Source organism: Engystomops pustulosus, chromosome 4 (genome assembly GCF_040894005.1).
Source record: "Engystomops pustulosus chromosome 4, aEngPut4.maternal, whole genome shotgun sequence".
Taxonomy (NCBI): Eukaryota; Metazoa; Chordata; class Amphibia; order Anura; family Leptodactylidae; genus Engystomops; species Engystomops pustulosus.
The window spans coordinates 1,687,028-1,712,810 of record NC_092414.1 but is presented as its reverse complement, the minus strand read 5'-3'; the positions used below and the strand labels follow the sequence as shown (position 1 = coordinate 1,712,810).

General features: G+C 53.1%; 1 protein-coding gene across 1 annotated transcript in view; it reads left to right on the top strand.

The window, feature by feature from the left end:
* The window catches only part of LOC140125886 (glycogen [starch] synthase, liver-like), a 92,956-nt gene that overhangs the window by 3,983 nt on the left and 63,190 nt on the right, over positions 1 to 25,783 (top strand). The window contains exons 2-14 of the mRNA XM_072144771.1: positions 2,444 to 2,625; positions 3,051 to 3,242; positions 3,559 to 3,744; positions 4,961 to 5,105; positions 5,517 to 5,634; positions 5,762 to 5,882; positions 6,833 to 6,939; positions 7,021 to 7,080; positions 7,190 to 7,268; positions 8,629 to 8,742; positions 11,710 to 11,836; positions 19,022 to 19,117; positions 19,191 to 19,354. Coding sequence (XP_072000872.1) covers positions 2,444 to 2,625; positions 3,051 to 3,242; positions 3,559 to 3,744; positions 4,961 to 5,105; positions 5,517 to 5,634; positions 5,762 to 5,882; positions 6,833 to 6,939; positions 7,021 to 7,080; positions 7,190 to 7,268; positions 8,629 to 8,742; positions 11,710 to 11,836; positions 19,022 to 19,117; positions 19,191 to 19,354 — 1,691 coding nt within the window. The remainder of the gene's footprint in view (positions 1 to 2,443; positions 2,626 to 3,050; positions 3,243 to 3,558; positions 3,745 to 4,960; positions 5,106 to 5,516; positions 5,635 to 5,761; positions 5,883 to 6,832; positions 6,940 to 7,020; positions 7,081 to 7,189; positions 7,269 to 8,628; positions 8,743 to 11,709; positions 11,837 to 19,021; positions 19,118 to 19,190; positions 19,355 to 25,783) is intronic.

Genomic DNA, 25,783 nt, shown 5'->3' with positions numbered 1-25,783 from the left:
ACCGACATCTGCCCGAGCGCAAGGTGACAACCACTGAGAAGACATGGGCAGCTGCCACCACTAGGGGCAATCACAGGGCAGCTGCCACCACTAGGGGCAATCACAGGGCAGCTGCCACCACTAGGGGCAATCACAGGGCAGCTGCCACCAGAGCTACAACCACAGAGGGGCAAACACAGGACTACAACAGGGCTACAGAGGGGCAAACACAGGACTACAACCACAAGGGGCAACCACAGGGCTACAGAGGGGCAACCACAGGGCTACAACCACAAGGGGCAACCACAGGGCTACAACCACAAGGGGCAACCACAGGGCTACAGAGGGGCAACCACAGGGCTACAGAGGGGCAACCACAGGGCTACAGAGGGGCAACCACAGGGCTACAACCACCAGAACTACAACCACAAGGGGCAACCACAGGGCTACAACCACCAGAACTACAACCACAAAGGGCAACCACGGGGCTACAACCACCAGAACTACAACCACAAAGGGCAACCACGGGGCTACAACCACAAGGGGCAACCACAGGGCTACAGAGGGGCAACCACAGGGCTACAACCACAAGGGGCAACCACAGGGCTACAGAGGGGCAACCACAGGGCTACAACCACAAGGGGCAACCACAGGGCTACAGAGGGGCAACCACAAGGGGCAACCACAGGGCTACAGAGGGGCAACCACAGGGCTACAACCACAAGGGGCAACCACAGGGCTACAGAGGGGCAACCACAGGGCTACAACCACAAGGGGCAACCACAGGGCTACAACCGCCAGAACTACAACCACAGGGGGGCAAACACCACAACTACAACCACAGAGGGACAAACACCAGAACTACAACCACCAGGTGATGATCACTACCAGAACTACAACCACAGAGGCACAGCCATGTGGCTTTGACCACTAGTTGATGACCCCCTACAAGAACTACAACAAAAGTGGAACAATCATGGGGCTACAACCCCCAGGTGATAACCTCCTAGAAATGCTAAGTCACTGAGGGACAACCATGCTAGCCGCAGCCATGGGGATACAATAGCCAGGTGATGACCTCCTACAAGGGCTACAATCTCTACAAGCACCAGCTGATCACCCACCAAAATATCCCAGCCATCAGAGGGACAACCACAGGGCTAAAACCCACAGATGATGACCTCCTACACAAACTAAAGCCACAAATGGACAACCATAGGGTGATGACCCAATACAATGTCTTCAACCACAGAGGGACAAACATGGAGCTACGACCAACTACGACGTCTTAGACCTAAGAGGGACATCCATGGGAATTTGACCTCCATGTGATGACCCACTAAAAGAACTAGAAGGGGCGATGACCTTCTTTTGCTGACCCACTACTAGGACTCAACTTCAGAGGAACAATTTTGAAGCTGTGATTATAGGACGGGGGGGGATGAGGGGCAGCGCTGGGATCGCAGGACGGGGGGGGGATGAGGGGCAGCGCTGGGATCGCAGGACGGGGGGGGGATGAGGGGCAGCGCTGGGATCGCAGGACGGGGGGGGGGGATGAGGGGCAGCGCTGGGATCGCAGGACGGGGGGGGGGGATGAGGGGCAGCGCTGGGATCGCAGAGGGGGGGGGCAGCGCTGGGATCGCAGAGGGGGGGGCAGCGCTGGGATCGCAGAGGGGGGGGGGCAGCGCTGGGATCGCAGAGGGGGGGGGGGGCAGCGCTGGGATCGCAGAGGGGGGGGGCAGCGCTGGGATCGCAGAGGGGGGGGGCAGCGCTGGGATCGCAGAGGGGGGGGGCAGCGCTGGGATCGCAGAGGGGGGGGGCAGCGCTGGGATCGCAGAGGGGGGGGGGCAGCGCTGGGATCGCAGAGGGGGGGCAGCGCTGGGATCGCAGAGGGGGGGGCAGCGCTGGGATCGCAGAGGGGGGGGGCAGCGCTGGGATCGCAGAGGGGGGGGGCAGCGCTGGGATCGCAGAGGGGGGGGGGGCAGCGCTGGGATCGCAGAGGGGGGGGGGCAGCGCTGGGATCGCAGAGGGGGGGGGGCAGCGCTGGGATCGCAGAGGGGGGGGGGCAGCGCTGGGATCGTAGAGGGGGGGGGCAGCGCTGGGATCGCAGAGGGGGGGGGGCAGCGCTGGGATCGCAGAGGGGGGGGGCAGCGCTGGGATCGCAGAGGGGGGGGGGCAGCGCTGGGATCGCAGAGGGGGGGGGCAGCGCTGGGATCGCAGAGGGGGGGGCAGCGCTGGGATCGCAGAGGGGGGGGGCAGCGCTGGGATCGCAGAGGGGGGGGCAGCGCTGGGATCGCAGAGGGGGGGCAGCGCTGGGATCGCAGAGGGGGGGGCAGCGCTGGGATCGCAGAGGGGGGGGGGGCAGCGCTGGGATCGCAGAGGGGGGGGGGCAGCGCTGGGATCGCAGGGGGCGATGAGGGGCAGGGAATGAGCTGCTGATGTGGTATTTTTCTTTTCCGCGCAGTCGGGGGCATCTATACAGTTATCCAAACCAAAGCGAAGATCACGGTGGATGAATGGGGGGAGAACTACTTCATGATGGGTCCGTACTACGAGCAGAATGTGCGGACGCAGGTGGAGATCTGTGACCCCCCGCTGGGGGCGCTGCGGAGGGCCATGGACGCGCTGCAGGCTCAGGGATGTCAGGTAATCTCATCGTCTCCGGGATTAACACTTTGAGACCTCTTTTTATTTTCAGCAGGTAAATGAAATCAAGTGGCGGCAGATCCTATTAGAGATCCTGAAACCTCTGACAAGTATCCAATTACCGGGGGCAGCCGCCGTGTATCCGAGCTGCAGCTTAAAGGGGCCACGTGCTGGTGCTAGTGTTCACCCTGCGATGGACAGACTGTGCAGCAATACTGCTCTGCTGCTTGCTGTCAGTGACTGGAAACCCTTTCCAGTGTAGAAAGTCCTTGATAATTCCATGTAACAGCTGCACCAATCTCTCCTGTGCTGATCTGAGGCTCTTACTTGTGCTGATACATTGTAACAAACAAATAAGGATGCAGCATGACAAACAAATAGAGATATTTGGCAGTTTGATCTCACCTGTGATTGGCTCCCCCCAGGTTTACTTTGGCCGGTGGCTGATTGAGGGTAGTCCGTACGTCCTGCTCTTTGACATTGGCTCCGCTGCTTGGAACCTGGACCGGTGGAAAGGAGAATTCTGGGAGGCCTGTAACGTGGGGATCCCCTTCCATGATCGGGAGGCTAACGATGCCTTACTCTTTGGGTCTCTGTGCTCCTGGTTCCTGAAAGAGGTAAGTCCTGATGATGTCATTGACACACTACAACCCCCAACTACTATCCCCACCACTCTGGGGTACTGCTATGAAATTGTCGCCATTATTAACCAATCACAGAGTAGTTTTCATTTTACAAGAGTAGAATATGAAATGAAACCCGCACTGTGATTGGATGCTATTAGCAGGGGCAATGGATCTCATCTCTAGTATTGTATCACTGTGTACATCTCCACGGTATATGGTAGCGTTATACAATCTATCAGATCCTGCTGAAACACTGTAACGAGTTCTGCAGCTGTGATGACATTTATACCTGTGGCGTTCCCTCCAGCTGACAGACCAGTTCCAGGACAAGCCCAATGTCATCGCACACTTCCACGAGTGGCAGGCCGGCGCCGGCCTCATCCTGTCCAGGTTCCGGAAGCTTCCTGTGGCCACCATATTCACCACCCATGCCACCCTACTGGGGCGATACCTGTGTGCCGCCAGCGTAGACTTCTACAACAGGTTGGACCAGGTGAGACTGACCAGCTACATCTCCCACAGTGCAATGCAACATAACTGCCCCAGCAGGGGGCAACACTGAGCTACAAACCCCTGCAGCCTGAGAGACTGACATCCTATAAATAAAGTTTATTGAAAGGGGCACTTTATACTAGGCCTTGAGTAGTGCACAGCTGCAGCCAATCAGATTACTGCTTTGTTTTTCAAGCCTTCACTATTGAAATGAAAGGTGGAACCTAATTGGTTGCCATAGGTGACTCTTCAATAAACTTTGTTTAAATTGTCAAAGATGGTACATTGTGTTATATAAAATATATATTTATCTCCATATTTGTCCCCAGGGGGTGGGTTTGTGTAAATGTGTCACAACATGGAGGTACAATTTCCCTTTTCGTGTCTGCGTTTGTCTCCATCACTGTTAAATTTATAAATAAAGCTAATTGAAGGCCTCCATTATACCAGGGCTCTGTGGAGCTTCAGCCAATTCGATTACTGGTGCAAATGAAAGCTATGGATGATGCTTCAATAAACTTTATGTGTAAATTGTCACAGACGACACCTTGTAATGTGTAATAAAGTATTTATTGTCGCATGTATACCATCCTGCGGGGGGTGGGGAAATGCAAATGTGTCGCAAAACGGGGGCGGGTCTAAAAGTTTCCCATCAATTGGGGTTCAGAAGTTGCGTCTCCGTTCATGGGTTATCATTGTGGACACCGCTGTCCGTGGGTGGATCATCTTCACAAACGTGAAATTATTCTGATCTGAAATGAGAGGTTTCTGCCCTTTGTAGGATTTCAGCCTGTAAAGGTTACATCGGGAGCAGGCGGGGAGGCGGGGCGCGCCTCGTGCCTCGCAGATGACTTGTCTGACCTTCGCCGTGTAGACCCCCTATCACTCAGCCGCTCCGGCCGCAGCGCTTGCTCCCTCCATGCCCTTTGGGCTGCGCTGACCTTTCCGCCGCCCCGGACGCCCCTCATTAGGACATCTGACCGCTGAGGAAATGTTAACATCTGTCAGAAAGTTACCTGACAAATAGAGGAACATGGAGCGTCCGGCATCACCGCGCGTATTACTGCTCCGCAAATGTCAGGAGTATTGTAAGGGATGAGGGAGACCCTTGTTTTACTATCGATCCCCAGTGAGCGAGGCACGAGGGACCCTGCGCCTCACTGATGTCTCCCGCCTCATCGTCCGTAGATGTTGTGTCACGTTGTGTTTTCTTTTAGTTTGATATAGATAAAGAAGCCGGAGAACGTCAGATTTACCACCGCTACTGCATGGAGCGCGCCGCCGCCCACTGCGCCCACGTCTTCACCACCGTCTCACAGATCACCGGCATCGAGGCCGAGCACATGCTGAAGAGGAAGGCTGGTAGGACGCACGCCATGACACCAGGATCACAACACCATAGGACACAGTGATGTCATAGAAATGTGTGACCAATGATGTCATCTCATGACCTATGGGGGGGAGGAGGATGGTTGTAATAGTATGCATGGGGTAGATGATAATGACAGTGATGATGGTGGGAGTGATGATGGTGAAGATGATTATAAGACTCATGGAAATGGTGATGATGATGATGGCATGGGAGGAAGTAGATGGGGCTGATCATAGATATGACGATGGGAGTGATGGTGATGATAGATACGATGGGGGCGATGATGATGATTAGAAATATGATGGTGTGGTTGATGGTGATGATATGTATGATGATGGGGGAGATGGTGATGATATGTATTATGATGGGGGTGATTATTACCCATTCCTTATCTCTTACAGATGTCATTACACCGAATGGTTTGAATATTAAGAAGTTCTCGGCGATGCACGAGTTCCAGAACCTTCACTCTCTGTACAAGTCTAGGATCCAGGAATTTGTCCGCGGCCATTTCTACGGGTACCAAGAAACCTAACTCCATAATTCTATTGTAGTATACTCTAGCCACAGACAAAGCTGCATCGCAGTGGATGTATACTGCAGTAGGAGAAGTCCCTTAACTCTTTCTTGTCATCCCCTCATGCAGACACCTCGACTTCAACCTGGACAAGACTCTCTTCTTCTTCATTGCCGGCCGCTATGAGTATTCCAATAAAGGGGCAGACATATTCCTGGAGTCTCTGTCCAGACTGAACTTCCTGCTCCGGGTATGTATGTCACTATAACACTGACTACACGGGTCATAGTATATCAGGGATCTCACCGGCAGGAGGTGGGGCTGTGACTACCTCTCACACAGGATATACAGGCAGGGGGCGGGGCTGTGACTACCTCTCACACAGGATATACAGGCAGGGGGCGGGGCTGTGACTACCTCTCACACAGGATATACAGGCAGGGGGCGGGGCTGTGACTACCTGTCACACACAGGATATACATGCAGGGGGCGGGGCTGTTACTACCCCTCACACAGGATATACATTCAGGGGGCGGGGCTGTGACTACCTCTCACACAGGATATACAGGCAGGGGGCGGGGCTGTGATTACCTCTCACACAGGATATACAGGCAGGGGGCGGGGCTGTGACTACCTCTCACACAGGATATACAGGCAGGGGGCGGGGCTGTGACTACCTCTCACACAGGATATACAGGCAGGAGGCGGGGCTGTTACTACCCCTCACACAGGATATACATTCAGGGGGCGGGGCTGTGACTACCTCTCACACAGGATATACAGGCAGGGGGCGGGGCTGTGACTACCATCACACAGGATATACAGGCAGGGGGCGGTGCTGTGACTACCTCTCACACAGGATATACAGGCAGGGGGCGGGGCTGTGACTACCTCTCACACAGGATATACAGGCAGGGGGCGGGGCTGTGACTACCTCTCACACAGGAGATACAGGCAGGGGCGGGGATGTGACTACCTCTCACACAGGATATACAGGCAGGGGGCGGGGCTGTGACTACCTCTCACACAGGATATACAGGCAGGGGGCGGGGCTGTGACTACCTCTCACACAGGATATACAGGCAGGGGGCGGGGCTGTGACTACCTCTCACACAGGATACACAGGCTGGTATAATAAGTGGTGATACATTATGGTTGGAGTCCCCCTTTATAACGTCCTGTACATTATAACGCCTGCAGGTCCATCGCAGTGATGTCACAGTCGTCGTGTTCTTCATTATGCCGGCAAAGACCAATAACTTTAATGTGGAGACGCTGAAGGGTCAGGCGGTGAGGAAGCAGCTGTGGTGAGGACACATCTCTGCAGGGGGGGGGGGCGGGGGGTGACTGTATTATAACTTATTATAAGACGTCTTCTGTTGCTCCAGGGACACGGCTCACACGGTGAAGGAGAAGTTTGGAAAGAAGTTGTATGAAGGGTTGTTGAGGTGAGGCACCATGAGTCACCCCATCCGTGCCAGGGAAAGCTGGGTGATTGCTAATATGACCTCTGATTCACCACTGATATATAATATCCCATAATACATCTCTCATCAGAGGGGAGATACCTGATCTGAACAAGATCCTGGACCGGGATGACCTGACCATCATGAAGAGGGCCATATTCTCCACACAGGTACAGATATGCAGTATATATGACCAGGAGTGGGGTGCTCATACATAACACCGCCTCATACTAGCGCCATATAACGCTCACATACAGCGGGTGAAATCAGTAAGAGAGGAGATAAAGGTGCGGAGTCAGTAACATCAGATCCACAGACGGGAAATCCCCAGAGATGTCCATAACTGATGTGTAATAATGAGGAAGGGAGAAGGATGGAGTCATGACACCAGCTGAAATGTATCAGTAATCAGGAAGCAATCCTGACACAAAGTGATACAAAGTATCTGCTGCCTCACCTGATGGACTATACAGAGGAGTCTCATTACATAGGAGACATCTCATGATCGCTAACACCGGGGAGATGTCTCCAGACAACATTATACTGACCCGAACCCGGAGGTGGAAAGAAGATCATTCACCAGAAACCGGACACGACCAGGGGCTCCCCGCAACATTTATCACAGAAGACTGAAAAGACTGACCAGGGACCAGGAGCCAGGGACCAGGAGCCAGGGACCAGGAGCCAGGGCCGAGGAGCCAGGGATCGGAAGCCAGGGATCGGGAGCCAAGGACCAGGAGCCAAGGATGAGGAGCCAGGGACCAGGAGCCAAGGGCCAGGGACCAGGAGCCAAGGACGAGGAGCCAGGGATCGGAAGCCAGGGATTGGGAGCCAAGGACCAGGAGCCAAGGACCAGGAGCCAAGGACCAGGAGCCAAGGACGAGGAGCCAGGGACCAGGCGCCAAGGACCAGGCACCAGGGAGCCCGGAGCCAGGGACAAGGAGCCAGGGACCAGGAGCCAGGGACCAGGAGCCAAGGACCAGGAGCCAAGGACCAGACGAGGTCAAGGAGCCAGGCACCAGGAGCCAAGGACCAGGAGCCAAGGACCAGGAGCCAAGCCCAGGATCAAAGGACCAGGAGCCAAGGATGAGGAGCCAGGGACCAGGAGCCAAGCCCAGGATCAAAGGAACAGGGACCGGGAGCCAGGGACCGGGAGCCAAGGACCAGGATCAAAGGACGAGGAGCCAGGGACCAGGAGCCAGGGACCAGGAGCCAGGGACCAGGAGCCAGGGACCAGGAGCCAAGGACGAAGAGCCAGGGACGAGGAGCCAGGAGCCAGGGACGAGGAGCCAGGGACCAGGAGCCAGGGACCATGAGCCAAGGACTCCAGAATGTCTGAGGCAATGACTGGACCTGAATGTAGAGAAAATCTATGGAAGGAACTAGAAATGTTCAGAATGTGGAGAACGGACCAGAATCCCCCCAGAACAGTGCAGGACCCTGGTGTCTCCATGCAGAGGGCGTCTTCTCCCTGTACAGTGCTGATATAACATTAGAGAATCTGAGTGTTTCCTTGTTGCTTCTCCTCAGCGTCAGTCTCTCCCTCCGGTCACCACACACAACATGGTGGACGACTCCGCCGATCCCATCCTCAGCACCGTGCGCAGGATCGGACTCTTCAACAGCCGCACAGACAGAGTGAAGGTCAGTGTCCTCATACAGTAGTAATGACAATGTGGGGGTGCATGCAGTGAGCTCTGCTATGTCTCACAGGTGATCCTGCACCCCGAGTATTGATGACAATGTGGGGGCGCATGCAGTGAGTTCTGCTATGTCTCACAGGTGATCCTGCACCCCGAGTATTGATGACAATGTGGGGGTGCATGCAGTGAGCTCTGCTATGTCTCACAGGTGATCCTGCACCCCGAGTATTGATGACAATGTGGGGGTGCATGCAGTGAGCTCTGCTATGTCTCACAGGTGATCCTGCACCCCGAGTATTGATGACAATGTGGGGGTGCATGCAGTGAGCTCTGCTATGTCTCACAGGTGATCCTGCACCCCGAGTATTGATGACAATGTGGGGGTGCATGCAGTGAGCTCTGCTATGTCTCACAGGTGATCCTGCACCCCGAGTATTGATGACAATGTGGGGGCGCATGCAGTGAGCTCTGCTATGTCTCACAGGTGATCCTGCACCCTGAGTATTGATGACAATGTGGGGGCGCATGCAGTGAGCTCTGCTATGTCTCACAGGTGATCCTGCACCCTGAGTATTGATGACAATGTGGGGGTGCATGCAGTGAGCTCTGCTATGTCTCACAGGTGATCCTGCACCCCGAGTATTGATGACAATGTGGGGGCGCATGCAGCGAGCTCTGCTATGTCTCACAGGTGATCCTGCACCCCGAGTATTGATGACAATGTGGGGGTGCATGCAGCGAGCTCTGCTATGTCTCACAGGTGATCCTGCACCCCGAGTATTGATGACAATGTGGGGGTGCATGCAGTGAGCTCTGCTATGTCTCACAGGTGATCCTGCACCCCGAGTATTGATGACAATGTGGGGGTGCATGCAGTGAGCTCTGCTATGTCTCACAGGTGATCCTGCACCCCGAGTATTGATGACAATGTGGGGGCGCATGCAGTGAGCTCTGCTATGTCTCACAGGTGATCCTGCACCCCGAGTATTGATGACAATGTGGGGGCGCATGCAGTGAGCTCTGCTATGTCTCACAGGTGATCCTGCACCCCGAGTATTGATGACAATGTGGGGGTGCATGCAGTGAGCTCTGCTATGTCTCACAGGTGATCCTGCACCCCGAGTATTGATGACAATGTGGGGGTGCATGCAGTGAGCTCTGCTATGTCTCACAGGTGATCCTGCACCCCGAGTATTGATGACAATGTGGGGGCGCATGCAGTGAGCTCTGCTATGTCTCACAGGTGATCCTGCACCCCGAGTATTGATGACAATGTGGGGGCGCATGCAGTGAGCTCTGCTATGTCTCACAGGTGATCCTGCACCCCGAGTATTGATGACAATGTGGGGGTGCATGCAGTGAGCTCTGCTATGTCTCACAGGTGATCCTGCACCCCGAGTATTGATGACAATGTGGGGGTGCATGCAGTGAGCTCTGCTATGTCTCACAGGTGATCCTGCACCCCGAGTATTGATGACAATGTGGGGGCGCATGCAGTGAGCTCTGCTATGTCTCACAGGTGATCCTGCACCCCGAGTATTGATGACAATGTGGGGGTGCATGCAGTGAGCTCTGCTATGTCTCACAGGTGATCCTGCACCCCGAGTATTGATGACAATGTGGGGGCGCATGCAGTGAGCTCTGCTATGTCTCACAGGTGATCCTGCACCCCGAGTATTGATGACAATGTGGGGGTGCATGCAGTGAGCTCTGCTATGTCTCACAGGTGATCCTGCACCCCGAGTATTGATGACAATGTGGGGGCGCATGCAGTGAGCTCTGCTATGTCTCACAGGTGATCCTGCACCCCGAGTATTGATGACAATGTGGGGGCGCATGCAGTGAGTTCTGCTATGTCTCACAGGTGATCCTGCACCCCGAGTATTGATGACAATGTGGGGGCGCATGCAGTGAGCTCTGCTATGTCTCACAGGTGATCCTGCACCCCGAGTATTGATGACAATGTGGGGGCGCATGCAGTGAGCTCTGCTATGTCTCACAGGTGATCCTGCACCCCGAGTATTGATGACAATGTGGGGGCGCATGCAGTGAGCTCTGCTATGTCTCACAGGTGATCCTGCACCCCGAGTATTGATGACAATGTGGGGGCGCATGCAGTGAGCTCTGCTATGTCTCACAGGTGATCCTGCACCCCGAGTATTGATGACAATGTGGGGGCGCATGCAGTGAGCTCTGCTATGTCTCACAGGTGATCCTGCACCCCGAGTATTGATGACAATGTGGGGGCGCATGCAGTGAGCTCTGCTATGTCTCACAGGTGATCCTGCACCCCGAGTATTGATGACAATGTGGGGGCGCATGCAGTGAGCTCTGCTATGTCTCACAGGTGATCCTGCACCCCGAGTATTGATGACAATGTGGGGGCGCATGCAGTGAGCTCTGCTATGTCTCACAGGTGATCCTGCACCCCGAGTATTGATGACAATGTGGGGGCGCATGCAGTGAGCTCTGCTATGTCTCACAGGTGATCCTGCACCCCGAGTATTGATGACAATGTGGGGGCGCATGCAGTGAGCTCTGCTATGTCTCACAGGTGATCCTGCACCCCGAGTATTGATGACAATGTGGGGGCGCATGCAGTGAGCTCTGCTATGTCTCACAGGTGATCCTGCACCCCAAGTATTGATGACAATGTGGGGGCGCATGCAGTGAGCTCTGCTATGTCTCACAGGTGATCCTGCACCCCGAGTATTGATGACAATGTGGGGGTGCATGCAGTGAGCTCTGCTATGTCTCACAGGTGATCCTGCACCCCGAGTATTGATGACAATGTGGGGGCGCATGCAGTGAGCTCTGCTATGTCTCACAGGTGATCCTGCACCCCGAGTATTGATGACAATGTGGGGGTGCATGCAGTGAGCTCTGCTATGTCTCACAGGTGATCCTGCACCCCGAGTATTGATGACAATGTGGGGGTGCATGCAGTGAGCTCTGCTATGTCTCACAGGTGATCCTGCACCCCGAGTTCCTCTCCTCCACCAGTCCTCTGCTCCCCCTCGACTACGAAGAGTTTGTACGAGGATGTCACCTGGGAGTCTTTCCATCGTACTATGAGCCCTGGGGGTACACGCCTGGTGAGTGGGGGTCCTGGGGGTACACACCTGGTGAGTGGGGGTCCTGGGGTAACACGCCTGGTGAGTGGTGGTCCTGGGGGTACACGCCTGGTGAGTGGTGGTCCTGGGGGTACACGCCTGGTGAGTGGGGGTCCTGGGGGTACACGCCTGGTGAGTGGGGGTCCTGGGGGTACACGCCTGGTGAGTGGGGGTCCTGGGGGTACACGCCTGGTGAGTGGGGGTCCTGGGGTAACACGCCTGGTGAGTGGGGGTCCTGGGGTAACACGCCTGGTGAGTGGGGGTCCTGGGGTAACACGCCTGGTGAGTGGGGGTCCTGGGGTAACACGCCTGGTGAGTGGTGGTCCTGGGGGTACACGCCTGGTGAGTGGTGGTCCTGGGGGTACACGCCTGGTGAGTGGTGGTCCTGGGGGTACACGCCTGGTGAGTGGTGGTCCTGGGGGTACACGCCTGGTGAGTGGTGGTCCTGGGGGTACACGCCTGGTGAGTGGGGGTCCTGGGGGTACACGCCTGGTGAGTGGGGGTCCTGGGGGTACACGCCTGGTGAGTGGGGGTCCTGGGGGTACACGCCTGGTGAGTGGGGGTCCTGGGGGTACACGCCTGGTGAGTGGGGGTCCTGGGGGTACACGCCTGGTGAGTGGGGGTCCTGGGGGTACACGACTCGTGAGTGGGGGTCCTGGGGGTACACGACTCGTGAGTGGGTTTCCTGGGGTACACGCCTGTTGAGTGGTGGTCCGATGGGTACACGCCTGGTGAGTGGGGGTCCTGGGGGTACACGCCTGGTGAGTGGGGGTCCTGGGGGTACACGCCTGGTGAGTGGGGGTCCTTGGGGTACACGCCTGGTGAGTGGGGGTCCTGGGGGTACACGCCTGGTGAGTGGGGGTCCTTGGGGTACACGCCTGGTGAGTGGGGGTCCTGGGGGTACACGCCTGGTGAGTGGTCCTAACTGTAGATACCTGATCTGTGGGGGTCCTGGGGGTACACGCCTGGTGAGTGGTGGTCCTGGCTGTACACGCCTGGTGAGTGGTGGTCCTGGCGGTACACGCCTGGTGAGTGGTGGTCCTGGGGTACACGCCTGGTGAGTGGTGGTCCTGGGGGTACACGCCTGGTGAGTGGTGGTCCTGGGGTACACGCCTGGTGAGTGGTGGTCCTGGCGGTACACGCCTGGTGAGTGGTGGTCCTGGGGGTACACGCCTGGTGAGTTTGGGTCCTGGCGGTACACGCCTGGTGAGTGGGGGTCCTGGGGGTACACGCCTGGTGAGTGGGGGTCCTGGGGGTACACGCCTGGTGAGTTTGGGTCCTGGCGGTACACGCCTGGTGAGTGGGGGTCCTGGGGGTACACGCCTGGTGAGTGGTGGTCCTGGGGGTACACGCCTGGTGAGTGGGGGTCCTGGGGGTACACGCCTGGTGAGTGGTGGTCCTGGGGGTACACGACTGGTGAGTGGGGGTCCTGGGGTACACACCTGGTGAGTGGGGGTCCTGGGGGTACATGCCTGGTGAGTGGGGGTCCTGGGGGTACACGCCTGGTGAGTGGGGGTCCTGGGGGTACACGCCTGGTGAGTGGTGGTCCTAATGATAGGCTCCTATTAAGTGGTGGTTCTGAGGCTAGATACCTGGTCCTGTCTGGTGGGTTATAGGGCCCAGTGACCTCTTTAGCATGTGCTGGGGTCATAGGTCGTGTGATCAGTCACAGGTTATTGTATCTATGACACTATTGATCGCTGCTCTTTCCTGCACTATTAATTAACCCCGTGTTTAATAGATTTAACGCCCACATGATAATCAAAGTGACAAATTCCCAACGATGAGCAAATAACTGCAGACCCATCCGTCACGTCACAATCACCACCAGGAAGAGTGTATACTATCTGTGTGCTGTGTGCAGAGTCTCCAGTGTATCCTATGAGATGTGACATCACACTGCCTGTCTATACTATCTGTGTGTGCTGTGTGCAGGGTCTCCAGTGTATCCTATGAGATGTGACATCACACTGTCTGTCTATACTATCTGTGTGCTGTGTGCAGAGTCTCCAGTGTATCCTATGAGATGTAACATCACACTGCCTGTCTATACTATCTGTGTGCTGTGTGCAGAGTCTCCAGTGTATCCTATGAGATGTAACATCACACTGCCTGTCTATACTATCTGTGTGCAGGGTCTCCAGTGTATCCTATGAGATGTGACATCACACTGCCTGTCTATACTATCTGTGTGCAGGGTCTCCAGTGTATCCTATGAGATGTGACATCACACTGCCTGTCTATACTATCTGTGTGCTGTGTGCAGCTCCTCCAGTGTATCCTATGAGATGTAACATCACACTGCCTGTCTATACTATCTGTGTGTGCTGTGTGCAGAGCCTCCAGTGTATCCTATGAGATGTAACATCACACTGCCTGTATATACTATCTGTGTGTGCTGTGTGCATGGTCTCCAGTGTATCCTATGAGATGTGACATCACACTGCCTGTATATACTATCTGTGTGCTGTGTGCAGAGTCTCCAGTGTATCCTATGAGATGTGACATCACACTGCCTGTCTATACTATCTGTGTGCTGTGTGCAGAGTCTCCAGTGTATCCTATGACATGTAACATCACACTGCCTGTCTGTACTATCTGTGTGCTGTGTGCAGGGTCTCCAGTGTATCCTATGAGATGTAACATCACACTGCCTGTCTATACTATCTGTGTGTGCTGTGTGCAGAGTCTCCAGTGTATCCTATGAGATGTGACATCACACTGCCTGTCTATACTATCTGTGTGTGCTGTGTGCAGGGTCTCCAGTGTATCCTATGAGATGTGACATCACACTGCCTGTCTATACTATCTGTGTGCTGTGTGCAGAGTCTCCAGTGTATCCTATGAGATGTGACATCACACTGCCTGTCTATACTATCTGTGTGCTGTGTGCAGAGCCTCCAGTGTATCCTATGAGATGTGACATCACACTGCCTGTCTATACTATCTGTGTGCTGTGTGCAGAGTCTCCAGTGTATCCTATGAGATGTGACATCACACTGCCTGTCTATACTATCTGTGTGTGCTGTGTGCAGAGTCTCCAGTGTATCCTATGAGATGTAACATCACACTGCCTGTCTATACTATCTGTGTGCTGTGTGCAGGGTCTCCAGTGTATCCTATGAGATGTAACATCACACTGCCTGTCTATACTATCTGTGTGCTGTGTGCAGAGTCTCCAGTGTATCCTATGAGATGTGACATCACACTGCCTGTCTATACTATCTGTGTGTGCTGTGTGCAGGGTCTCCAGTGTATCCTATGAGATGTAACATCACACTGCCTGTCTATACTATCTGTGTGCTGTGTGCAGGGTCTCCAGTGTATCCTATGAGATGTAACATCACACGGCCTGTCTATACTATCTGTGTGTGCTGTGTGCAGAGTCTCCAGTGTATCCTATGAGATGTGACATCACACTGCCTGTCTATACTATCTGTGTGCTGTGTGCAGAGTCTCCAGTGTATCCTATGAGATGTGACATCACACTGCCTGTCTATACTATCTGTGTGTGCTGTGTGCAGAGTCTCCAGTGTATCCTATGAGATGTGACATCACACTGCCTGTCTATACTATCTGTGTGTGCTGTGTGCAGAGTCTCCAGTGTATCCTATGAGATGTGACATCACACTGCCTGTCTATACTATCTGTGTGTGCTATGTGCAGGGTCTCCAGTGTATCCTATGAGATGTAACATCACACTGCCTGTCTATACTATCTGTGTGTGCTGTGTGCAGGGTCTCCAGTGTATCCTATGAGATGTGACATCACACTGCCTGTCTATACTATCTGTGTGCTGTGTGCAGGGTCTCCAGTGTATCCTATGAGATGTAACATCACACTGCCTGTCTATACTATCTGTGTGTGCTGTGTGCAGGGTCTCCAGTGTATCCTATGAGATGTGACATCACACTGCCTGTCTATACTATCTGTGTGCTGTGTGCAGGGTCTCCAGTGTATCCTATGAGATGTGACATCACACTGCCTGTCTATACTATCTGTGTGTGCTGTGTGCAGGGTCTCCAGTGTATCCTATGAGATGTGACATCACACTGCCTGTCTATACTATCTGTGTGCTGTGTGCAGGGTCTCCAGTGTATCCTATGAGATGTGACATCACACTGCCTGTCTATACTATCTGTGTGCTGTGTGCAGGGTCTCCAGTGTATCCTATGAGATGTGACATCACACTGCCTGTCTATACTATCTGTGTGCTGTGTGCAGGGTCTCCAGTTTATCCTATGAGATGTGACATCACACTGCCTGTCTATACTATCTGTGTGCAGTGTCTCCAGTGTATCCTATGAGATGTAACATCACACTGCCTGTCTATACTATCTGTGTGCTGTGTGCAGGGTCTCCAGTGTATCCTATGAGATGTAACATCACACTGCCTGTCTATACTATCTGTGTGCTGTGTGCAGGGTCTCCAGTGTATCCTATGAGATGTAACATCACACGGCCTGTCTATACTATCTGTGTGTGCTGTGTGCAGAGTCTCCAGTGTATCCTATGAGATGTAACATCACACTGCCTGTCTATACTATCTGTGTGCTGTGTGCAGAGTCTCCAGTGTATCCTATGAGATGTGACATCACACTGCATGTCTATACTATCTGTGTGCTGTGTGCAGAGTCTCCAGTGTATCCTATGAGATGTGACATCATACTGCCTGTCTATACTATCTGTGTGCTGTGTGCAGAGTCTCCAGTGTATCCTATGAGATGTGACATCACACTGCCTGTCTATACTATCTGTGTGCTGTGTGCAGGGTCTCCAGTGTATCCTATGAGATGTAACATCACACTGCCTGTCTATACTATCTGTGTGCTGTGTGCAGAGTCTCCAGTGTATCCTATGAGATGTGACATCACACTGCCTGTCTATACTATCTGTGTGCTGTGTGCAGGGTCTCCAGTATATCCTATGAGAGGTGACATCACACTGCCTGTCTATACTATCTGTGTGCTGTGTGCAGGGTCTCCAGTGTATCCTATGAGATGTAACATCACACTGCCTGTCTATACTATCTGTGTGCTGTGTGCAGGGTCTCCAGTGTATCCTATGAGATGTGACATCACACTGCCTGTCTATACTATCTGTGTGCTGTGTGCAGAGTCTCCAGTGTATCCTATGAGATGTGACATCACACTGCCTGTATATGCTATCTGTGTGTGCTGTGTGCAGGGTCTCCAGTGTATCCTATGAGATGTGACATCACACTGCCTGTCTATACTATCTGTGTGCAGGGTCTCCAGTGTATCCTATGAGATGTAACATCACACTGCCTGTCTATACTATCTGTGTGCTGTGTGCAGAGTCTCCAGTGTATCCTATGAGATGTAACATCACACTGCCTGTCTATACTATCTGTGTGTGCTGTGTGCAGAGTCTCCAGTGTATCCTATGAGATGTGACATCACACTGCCTGTCTATACTATCTGTGTGTGCTGTGTGCAGAGTCTCCAGTGTATCCTATGAGATGTAACATCACACTGCCTGTCTATACTATCTGTGTGCTGTGTGCAGAGTCTCCAGTGTATCCTATGAGATGTGACATCACACTGCCTGTCTATACTATCTGTGTGTGCTGTGTGCAGGGTCTCCAGTGTATCCTATGAGATGTAACATCACACTGCCTGTCTATACTATCTGTGTGCTGTGTGCAGGGTCTCCAGTGTATCCTATGAGATGTAACATCACACTGCCTGTCTATACTATCTGTGTGCTGTGTGCAGGGTCTCCAGTGTATCCTATGAGATGTGACATTACACTGCCTGTCTATACTATCTGTGTGCTGTGTGCAGAGTCTCCAGTGTATCCTATGAGATGTAACATCACACTGCCTGTCTATACTATCTGTGTGCTGTGTGCAGAGTCTCCAGTGTATCCTATGAGATGTGACATCACACTGCCTGTCTATACTATCTGTGTGTGCAGGGTCTCCAGTGTATCCTATGAGATGTGACATCACACTGCCTGTATATACTATCTGTGTGCTGTGTGCAGGGTCTCCAGTGTATCCTATGAGATGTAACATCACACTGCCTGTCTATACTATCTGTGTGCTGTGTGCAGGGTCTCCAGTGTATCCTATGAGATGTGACATCACACTGCCTGTCTATACTATCTGTGTGTGCTGTGTGCAGAGTCTCCAGTGTATCCTATGAGATGTGACATCACACTGCCTGTCTATACTATCTGTGTGCTGTGTGCAGGGTCTCCAGTGTATCCTATGAGATGTGACATCACACTGCCTGTCTATACTATCTGTGTGCTGTGTGCAGAGTCTCCAGTGTATCCTATGAGATGTGACATCACACTGCCTGTCTATACGATCTGTGTGCTGTGTGCGGGGTCTCCAGTGTATCCTATGAGATGTAACATCACACTGCCTGTCTATACTATCTGTGTGCTGTGTGCAGAGTCTCCAGTGTATCCTATGAGATGTGACATCACACTGCCTGTCTATACTATCTGTGTGCTGTGTGCAGAGTCTCCAGTGTATCCTATGAGATGTGACATCACACTGCCTGTCTATACTATCTGTGTGCTGTGTGCAGGGTCTCCAGTGTATCCTATGAGATGTGACATCACACTGCCTGTATATACTATCTGTGTGCTGTGTGCAGAGTCTCCAGTGTATCCTATGAGATGTGACATCACACTGCCTGTCTATACTATCTGTGTGCTGTGTGCAGAGTCTCCAGTGTATCCTATGAGATGTAACATCACACTGCCTGTCTATACTATCTGTGTGCTGTGTGCAGGGTCTCCAGTGTATCCTATGAGATGTAACATCACACTGCCTGTATATACTATCTGTGTGCTGTGTGCAGAGTCTCCAGTGTATCCTATGAGATGTGACATCACACTGCCTGTCTATACTATCTGTGTGCTGTGTGCAGAGTCTCCAGTGTATCCTATGAGATGTGACATCACACTGCCTGTCTATACTATCTGTGTGCTGTGTGCGGGGTCTCCAGTGTATCCTATGAGATGTGACATCACACTGCCTGTCTATACGATCTGTGTGCTGTAGACTCCTGTGATTTGGACCGGTATCGCTTCCCCTGTTAGTGATGATTTGGTGCTTGCAGGTTGAGTAGTGACTAGAGCATGTGAGCCATGGACCTCAGTGACTCGGGTCGTATTGATCTCTTCCAGCTGAGTGCACGGTGATGGGAATCCCTAGCGTCACAACCAACCTCTCCGGATTCGGCTGCTTCATGCAGGAACACGTGGCGGATCCAGCTGCCTATGGTACCAGAACCGGCCTTGCTCCATCCCTCTGTGCTGCTGTGGACCCGGCTTATTCATCACTTGTGTGTTGTAGGGATTTACATTGTGGATCGCAGGTTCCGTTCTCCGGATGAATCGTGTAACCAGCTGACCCAGATCCTCTACTCATTCTGCCAACAATCACGGCGCCAGCGGATCATCCAGCGCAACCGGACCGAGCGACTGTCAGACCTACTGGACTGGAGATACCTGGGACGTGTAAGAAACTGCCCTGTATATAGCACCGCCGCCCTGTGTATAGCACCGCACCGCCGCCCCGTATAAAGGGGCTGTGTAGGGTTATGGTCAGGTTCTTCTCCTTCTTCTCTGGGCTTTCCTCTGTGTGGTATAACTTCCCTCCTGGTGGGGTCTGTGTAGGGTTATGGTCAGGTTCTCCTTCTTCTCTGGGCTTTCTTCTGGGTGGTATAACTTCCCTCCTGGTGGGGTCTGTGTAGGGTTATGGTCAGGTTCTCCTCCTTCTTCTCTGGGCTTTCTTCTGGGTGGTATAACTTCCCTCCTGGTGGGGTCTGTGTAGGGTTATGGTCAGGTTCTCCTCCTTCTTCTCTGGGCTTTCCTCTGTGTGGTATAACTTCCCTCCTGGTGGGGTCTGTGTAGGGTTATGGTCAGGTTCTCCTTCTTCTCTGGGCTTTCTTCTGTGTGGTATAACTTCCCTCCTGGTGGGGTCTGTGTAGGGTTATGGTCCGGTTCTTCTTTGGGCTTTCTTCTGGGTGGTATAACTTCCCTCCTGGTGGGGTCTGTGTAGGGTTATGGTCAGGTTCTCCTTCTTCTCTGGGCTTTCTTCTGTGTGGTATAACTTCCCTCCTGGTGGGGTCTGTGTAGGGTTATGGTCCGGTTCTTCTTTGGGCTTTCTTCTGGGTGGTATAACTTCCCTCCTGGTGGGGTCTGTGTAGGGTTATGGTCCGGTTCTTCTCCTTCTTCTGGGTGGTATAACTTCCCTCCTGGTGGGGTCTGTGTAGGGTTATGGTCCGGTTCTTCTTTGGGCTTTCTTCTGGGTGGTATAACTTCCCTCCTGGTGGGGTCTGTGTAGGGTTATGGTCGGGTTCTTCTCTGGGCTTTCTTCTGTGTGGTATAACTTCCCTCCTGGTGGGGTCTGTGTAGGGTTATGGTCCGGTTCTTCTCCTTCTTCTCTGGGCTTTCCTCTGTGTGGTATAACTTCCCTCCTGGTGGGGTCTGTGTAGGGTTATGGTCAGGTTCTTCTCCTTCTTCTCTGGGCTTTCCTCTGTGTGGTATAACTTCCCTCCTGGTGGGGTCTGTGTAGGGTTATGGTCCGGTTCTTCTCCTTCTTCTCTTGGCTTTCTTCTGGGTGGTATAACTTCCCTCCTGGTGGGGTCTGTGTAGGGTTATGGTCAGGTTCTTCTCCTTCTTCTCTGGGCTTTCTTCTGGGTGGTATAACTTCCCTCCTGGTGGGGTCTGTGTAGGGTTATGGTCAGGTTCTCCTCCTTCTTCTCTGGGCTTTCTTCTGTGTGGTATAACTTCCCTCCTGGTGGGGTCTGTGTAGGGTTATGGTCAGGTTCTCCTCCTTCTTCTCTGGGCTTTCTTCTGGGTGGTATAACTTCCCTCCTGGTGGGGTCTGTGTAGGGTTATGGTCAGGTTCTTCTCTGGGCTTTCCTCTGTGTGGTATAACTTCCCTCCTGGTGGGGTCTGTGTAGGGTTATGGTCAGGTTCTCCTCCTTCTTCTCTGGGCTTTCCTCTGTGTGGTATAACTTCCCTCCTGGTGGGGTCTGTGTAGGGTTATGGTCAGGTTCTTCTCCTTCTTCTCTGGGCTTTCTTCTGTGTGGTATAACTTCCCGCCTGGTGGGGCCTGTGTAGGGTTATGGTCAGGTTCTTCTCCTTCTTCTCTGGGCTTTCTTCTGTGTGGTATAACTTCCCTCCTGGTGGGGTCTGTGTAGGGTTATGGTCAGGTTCTCCTCCTTCTTCTCTGGGCTTTCTTCTGGGTGGTATAACTTCCCTCCTGGTGGGGTCTGTGTAGGGTTATGGTCAGGTTCTTCTCCTTCTTCTCTGGGCTTTCTTCTGGGTGGTATAACTTCCCTCCTGGTGGGGTCTGAGTAGGGTTATGGTCAGGTTCTTTTCCTTCTTCTCTGGGCTTTCTTCTGTGTGGTATAACTTCCCTCCTGGTGGGGTCTGTGTAGGGTTATGGTCCGGTTCTTCTCCTTCTTCTCTGGGCTTTCCTCTGTGTGGTATAACTTCCCTCCTGGTGGGGTCTGTGTAGGGTTATGGTCAGGTTCTCCTCCTTCTTCTCTGGGCTTTCTTCTGGGTGGTATAACTTCCCTCCTGGTGGGGTCTGTGTAGGGTTATGGTCAGGTTCTCCTCCTTCTTCTCTGGGCTTTCTTCTGGGTGGTATAACTTCCCTCCTGGTGGGGTCTGTGTAGGGTTATGGTCCGGTTCTTCTCCTTCTTCTGTGTGGTATAACTTCCCGCCTGGTGGGGTCTGTGTAGGGTTATGGTCAGGTTCTTCTCTGGGCTTTCTTCTGTGTGGTATAACTTCCCTCCTGGTGGGGTCTGTGTAGGGTTATGGTCCGGTTCTCCTCCTTCTTCTCTGGGCTTTCTTCTGTGTGCTATAACTTCCCTCCTGGTGGAGTCTGTGTGGGGTTATGGTCAGGTTCTCCTCCTTCTTCTCTGGGCTTTCTTCTGTGTAGTATAACTTCCCTCCTGGTGGGGTCTGTGTAGGGTTATGGTCCGGTTCGGCTCCTTCTTCTGTGTGGTATAACTTCCCGCCTGGTGGGGTCTGTGTAGGGTTATGGTCCGGTTCTTCTCCTTCTTCTGTGTGGTATAACTTCCCTCCTGGTGGGGTCTGTGTAGGGTTATGCTCAGGTTCCTCTCCTCCTTCTCTGGGCTTTCCTCTGTGTGGTATAACTTCCCTCCTGGTTAGGTCTGTGTAGGGTTATGGTCCGGTTCGGCTCCTTCTTCTGTGTGGTATAACTTCCCGCCTGGTGGGGTCTGTGTAGGGTTATGGTCCGGTTCTTCTCCTTCTTCTGTGTGGTATAACTTCCCTCCTGGTGGGGTCTGTGTAGGGTTATGGTCCGGTTCTTCTCCTCCTTCTTCTCTGGGCTTTCTTCTGTGTGGTATAACTTCCCTCCTGGTGGGGTCTGTGTAGGGTTATGGTCAGGTTCTCCTCCTTCTCTGGGCTTTCTTCTGGGTGGTGTAACTTCCCTCCTGGTGGGGTCTGTGTAGGGTTATGGTCAGGTTCTTCTCCTTCTTCTCTTGGCTTTCTTCTGGGTGGTATAACTTCCCTCCTGGTGGGGTCTGTGTAGGGTTATGGTCCGGTTCTTCTCCTTCTTCTGGGTGGTATAACTTCCCGCCTGGTGGGGTCTGTGTAGGGTTATGGTCAGGTTCTCCTCCTTCTTCTCTGGGCTTTCCTCTGTGTGGTATAACTTCCCTCCTGGTGGGGTCTGTGTAGGGTTATGGTCAGGTTCTTCTCCTTCTTCTCTGGGCTTTCTTCTGTGTGGTATAACTTCCCTCCTTGTGGGGTCTGTGTAGGGTTATGGTCAGGTTCTCCTTCTTCTTCTCTGGGCTTTCTTCTGTGTGGTATAACTTACCTCCTGGTGGGGTCTGTGTAGGGTTTTGGTCAGGTTCTCCTCCTTCTTCTCTGGGCTTTCTTCTGTGTGGTATAACTTACCTCCTGGTGGGGTCTGTGTAGGGTTATGGTCCGGTTCTTCTCCTTCTTCTGTGTGGTATAACTTCCCGCCTGGTGGGGTCTTTGTAGGGTTATGGTCAGGTTCTCCTCCTTCTTCTCTGGGCTTTCTTCTGTGTGGTATAACTTCCCTCCTGGTGGGGTCGGTGTAGGGTTATGGTCAGGTTCTCCTTCTTCTTCTCTGGGCTTTCTTCTGTGTGGTATAACTTCCGTCCTGGTGGGGTCTGTGTAGGGTTATGGTCAGGTTCTTCTCCTTCTTCTCTGGGCTTTCTTCTGGGTGGTATAACTTCCCTCCTGGTGGGGTCTGTGTAGGGTTATGGTCCGGTTCTTCTCCTTCTTCTCTGGGCTTTCTTCTGGGTGGTATAACTTCCCGCCTGGTGGGGTCTGTGTACGGTTATGGTCCGGTTCTTCTCCTTCTTCTTTGGGCTTTCTTCTGTGTGGTATAACATCCCTCCTGGTGGGGTCTGTGTAGGGTTATGGTCCGGTTCTTCTCCTTCTTCTCTGGGCTTTCTTCTGTGTGGTATAACTTCCCTCCTGGTGGGGTCTGTGTAGGGTTATGGTCAGGTTCTTCTCTGGGCTTTCCTCTGTGTGGTATAACTTCCCTCCTGATGGGGTCTGTGTAGGGTTATGGTCCGGTTCTTCTCCTTCTTCTGTGTGGTATAACTTCCGGCCTGGTGGGGTCTGTGTAGGGTTATGGTCAGGTTCTTCTCTGGGCTTTCTTCTGGGTGGTATAACTTCCCTCCTGGTGGGGTCTGTGTAGGGTTATGGTCAGGTTCTCCTCCTTCTTCTCTGGGCTTTCTTCTGTGTGGTATAACTTCCCTCCTGGTGGGGTCTGTGTAGGGTTATGGTCAGGTTCTCCTTCTTCTCTGGGCTTTCTTCTGTGTGGTATAACTTCCCTCCTGGTGGGGTCTGTGTAGGGTTATGGTCCGGTTCTTCTTTGGGCTTTCTTCTGGGTGGTATAACTTCCCTCCTGGTGGGGTCTGTGTAGGGTTATGGTCAGGTTCTCCTTCTTCTCTGGGCTTTCTTCTGTGTGGTATAACTTCCCTCCTGGTGGGGTCTGTGTAGGGTTATGGTCCGGTTCTTCTTTGGGCTTTCTTCTGGGTGGTATAACTTCCCTCCTGGTGGGGTCTGTGTAGGGTTATGGTCCGGTTCTTCTCCTTCTTCTGGGTGGTATAACTTCCCTCCTGGTGGGGTCTGTGTAGGGTTATGGTCCGGTTCTTCTTTGGGCTTTCTTCTGGGTGGTATAACTTCCCTCCTGGTGGGGTCTGTGTAGGGTTATGGTCCGGTTCTTCTCCTTCTTCTCTGGGCTTTCCTCTGTGTGGTATAACTTCCCTCCTGGTGGGGTCTGTGTAGGGTTATGGTCAGGTTCTTCTCCTTCTTCTCTGGGCTTTCCTCTGTGTGGTATAACTTCCCTCCTGGTGGGGTCTGTGTAGGGTTATGGTCCGGTTCTTCTCCTTCTTCTCTTGGCTTTCTTCTGGGTGGTATAACTTCCCTCCTGGTGGGGTCTGTGTAGGGTTATGGTCCGGTTCTTCTCCTTCTTCTCTGGGCTTTCCTCTGTGTGGTATAACTTCCCTCCTGGTGGGGTCTGTGTAGGGTTATGGTCAGGTTCTTCTCCTTCTTCTCTGGGCTTTCTTCTGGGTGGTATAACTTCCCTCCTGGTGGGGTCTGTGTAGGGTTATGGTCAGGTTCTCCTCCTTCTTCTCTGGGCTTTCTTCTGTGTGGTATAACTTCCCTCCTGGTGGGGTCTGTGTAGGGTTATGGTCAGGTTCTCCTCCTTCTTCTCTGGGCTTTCTTCTGGGTGGTATAACTTCCCTCCTGGTGGGGTCTGTGTAGGGTTATGGTCAGGTTCTTCTCTGGGCTTTCCTCTGTGTGGTATAACTTCCCTCCTGGTGGGGTCTGTGTAGGGTTATGGTCAGGTTCTCCTCCTTCTTCTCTGGGCTTTCCTCTGTGTGGTATAACTTCCCTCCTGGTGGGGTCTGTGTAGGGTTATGGTCAGGTTCTTCTCCTTCTTCTCTGGGCTTTCTTCTGTGTGGTATAACTTCCCGCCTGGTGGGGCCTGTGTAGGGTTATGGTCAGGTTCTTCTCCTTCTTCTCTGGGCTTTCTTCTGTGTGGTATAACTTCCCTCCTGGTGGGGTCTGTGTAGGGTTATGGTCAGGTTCTCCTCCTTCTTCTCTGGGCTTTCTTCTGGGTGGTATAACTTCCCTCCTGGTGGGGTCTGTGTAGGGTTATGGTCAGGTTCTTCTCCTTCTTCTCTGGGCTTTCTTCTGGGTGGTATAACTTCCCTCCTGGTGGGGTCTGAGTAGGGTTATGGTCAGGTTCTTTTCCTTCTTCTCTGGGCTTTCTTCTGTGTGGTATAACTTCCCTCCTGGTGGGGTCTGTGTAGGGTTATGGTCCGGTTCTTCTCCTTCTTCTCTGGGCTTTCCTCTGTGTGGTATAACTTCCCTCCTGGTGGGGTCTGTGTAGGGTTATGGTCAGGTTCTCCTCCTTCTTCTCTGGGCTTTCTTCTGGGTGGTATAACTTCCCTCCTGGTGGGGTCTGTGTAGGGTTATGGTCAGGTTCTCCTCCTTCTTCTCTGGGCTTTCTTCTGGGTGGTATAACTTCCCTCCTGGTGGGGTCTGTGTAGGGTTATGGTCCGGTTCTTCTCCTTCTTCTGTGTGGTATAACTTCCCGCCTGGTGGGGTCTGTGTAGGGTTATGGTCAGGTTCTTCTCTGGGCTTTCTTCTGTGTGGTATAACTTCCCTCCTGGTGGGGTCTGTGTAGGGTTATGGTCCGGTTCTCCTCCTTCTTCTCTGGGCTTTCTTCTGTGTGCTATAACTTCCCTCCTGGTGGAGTCTGTGTGGGGTTATGGTCAGGTTCTCCTCCTTCTTCTCTGGGCTTTCTTCTGTGTAGTATAACTTCCCTCCTGGTGGGGTCTGTGTAGGGTTATGGTCCGGTTCGGCTCCTTCTTCTGTGTGGTATAACTTCCCGCCTGGTGGGGTCTGTGTAGGGTTATGGTC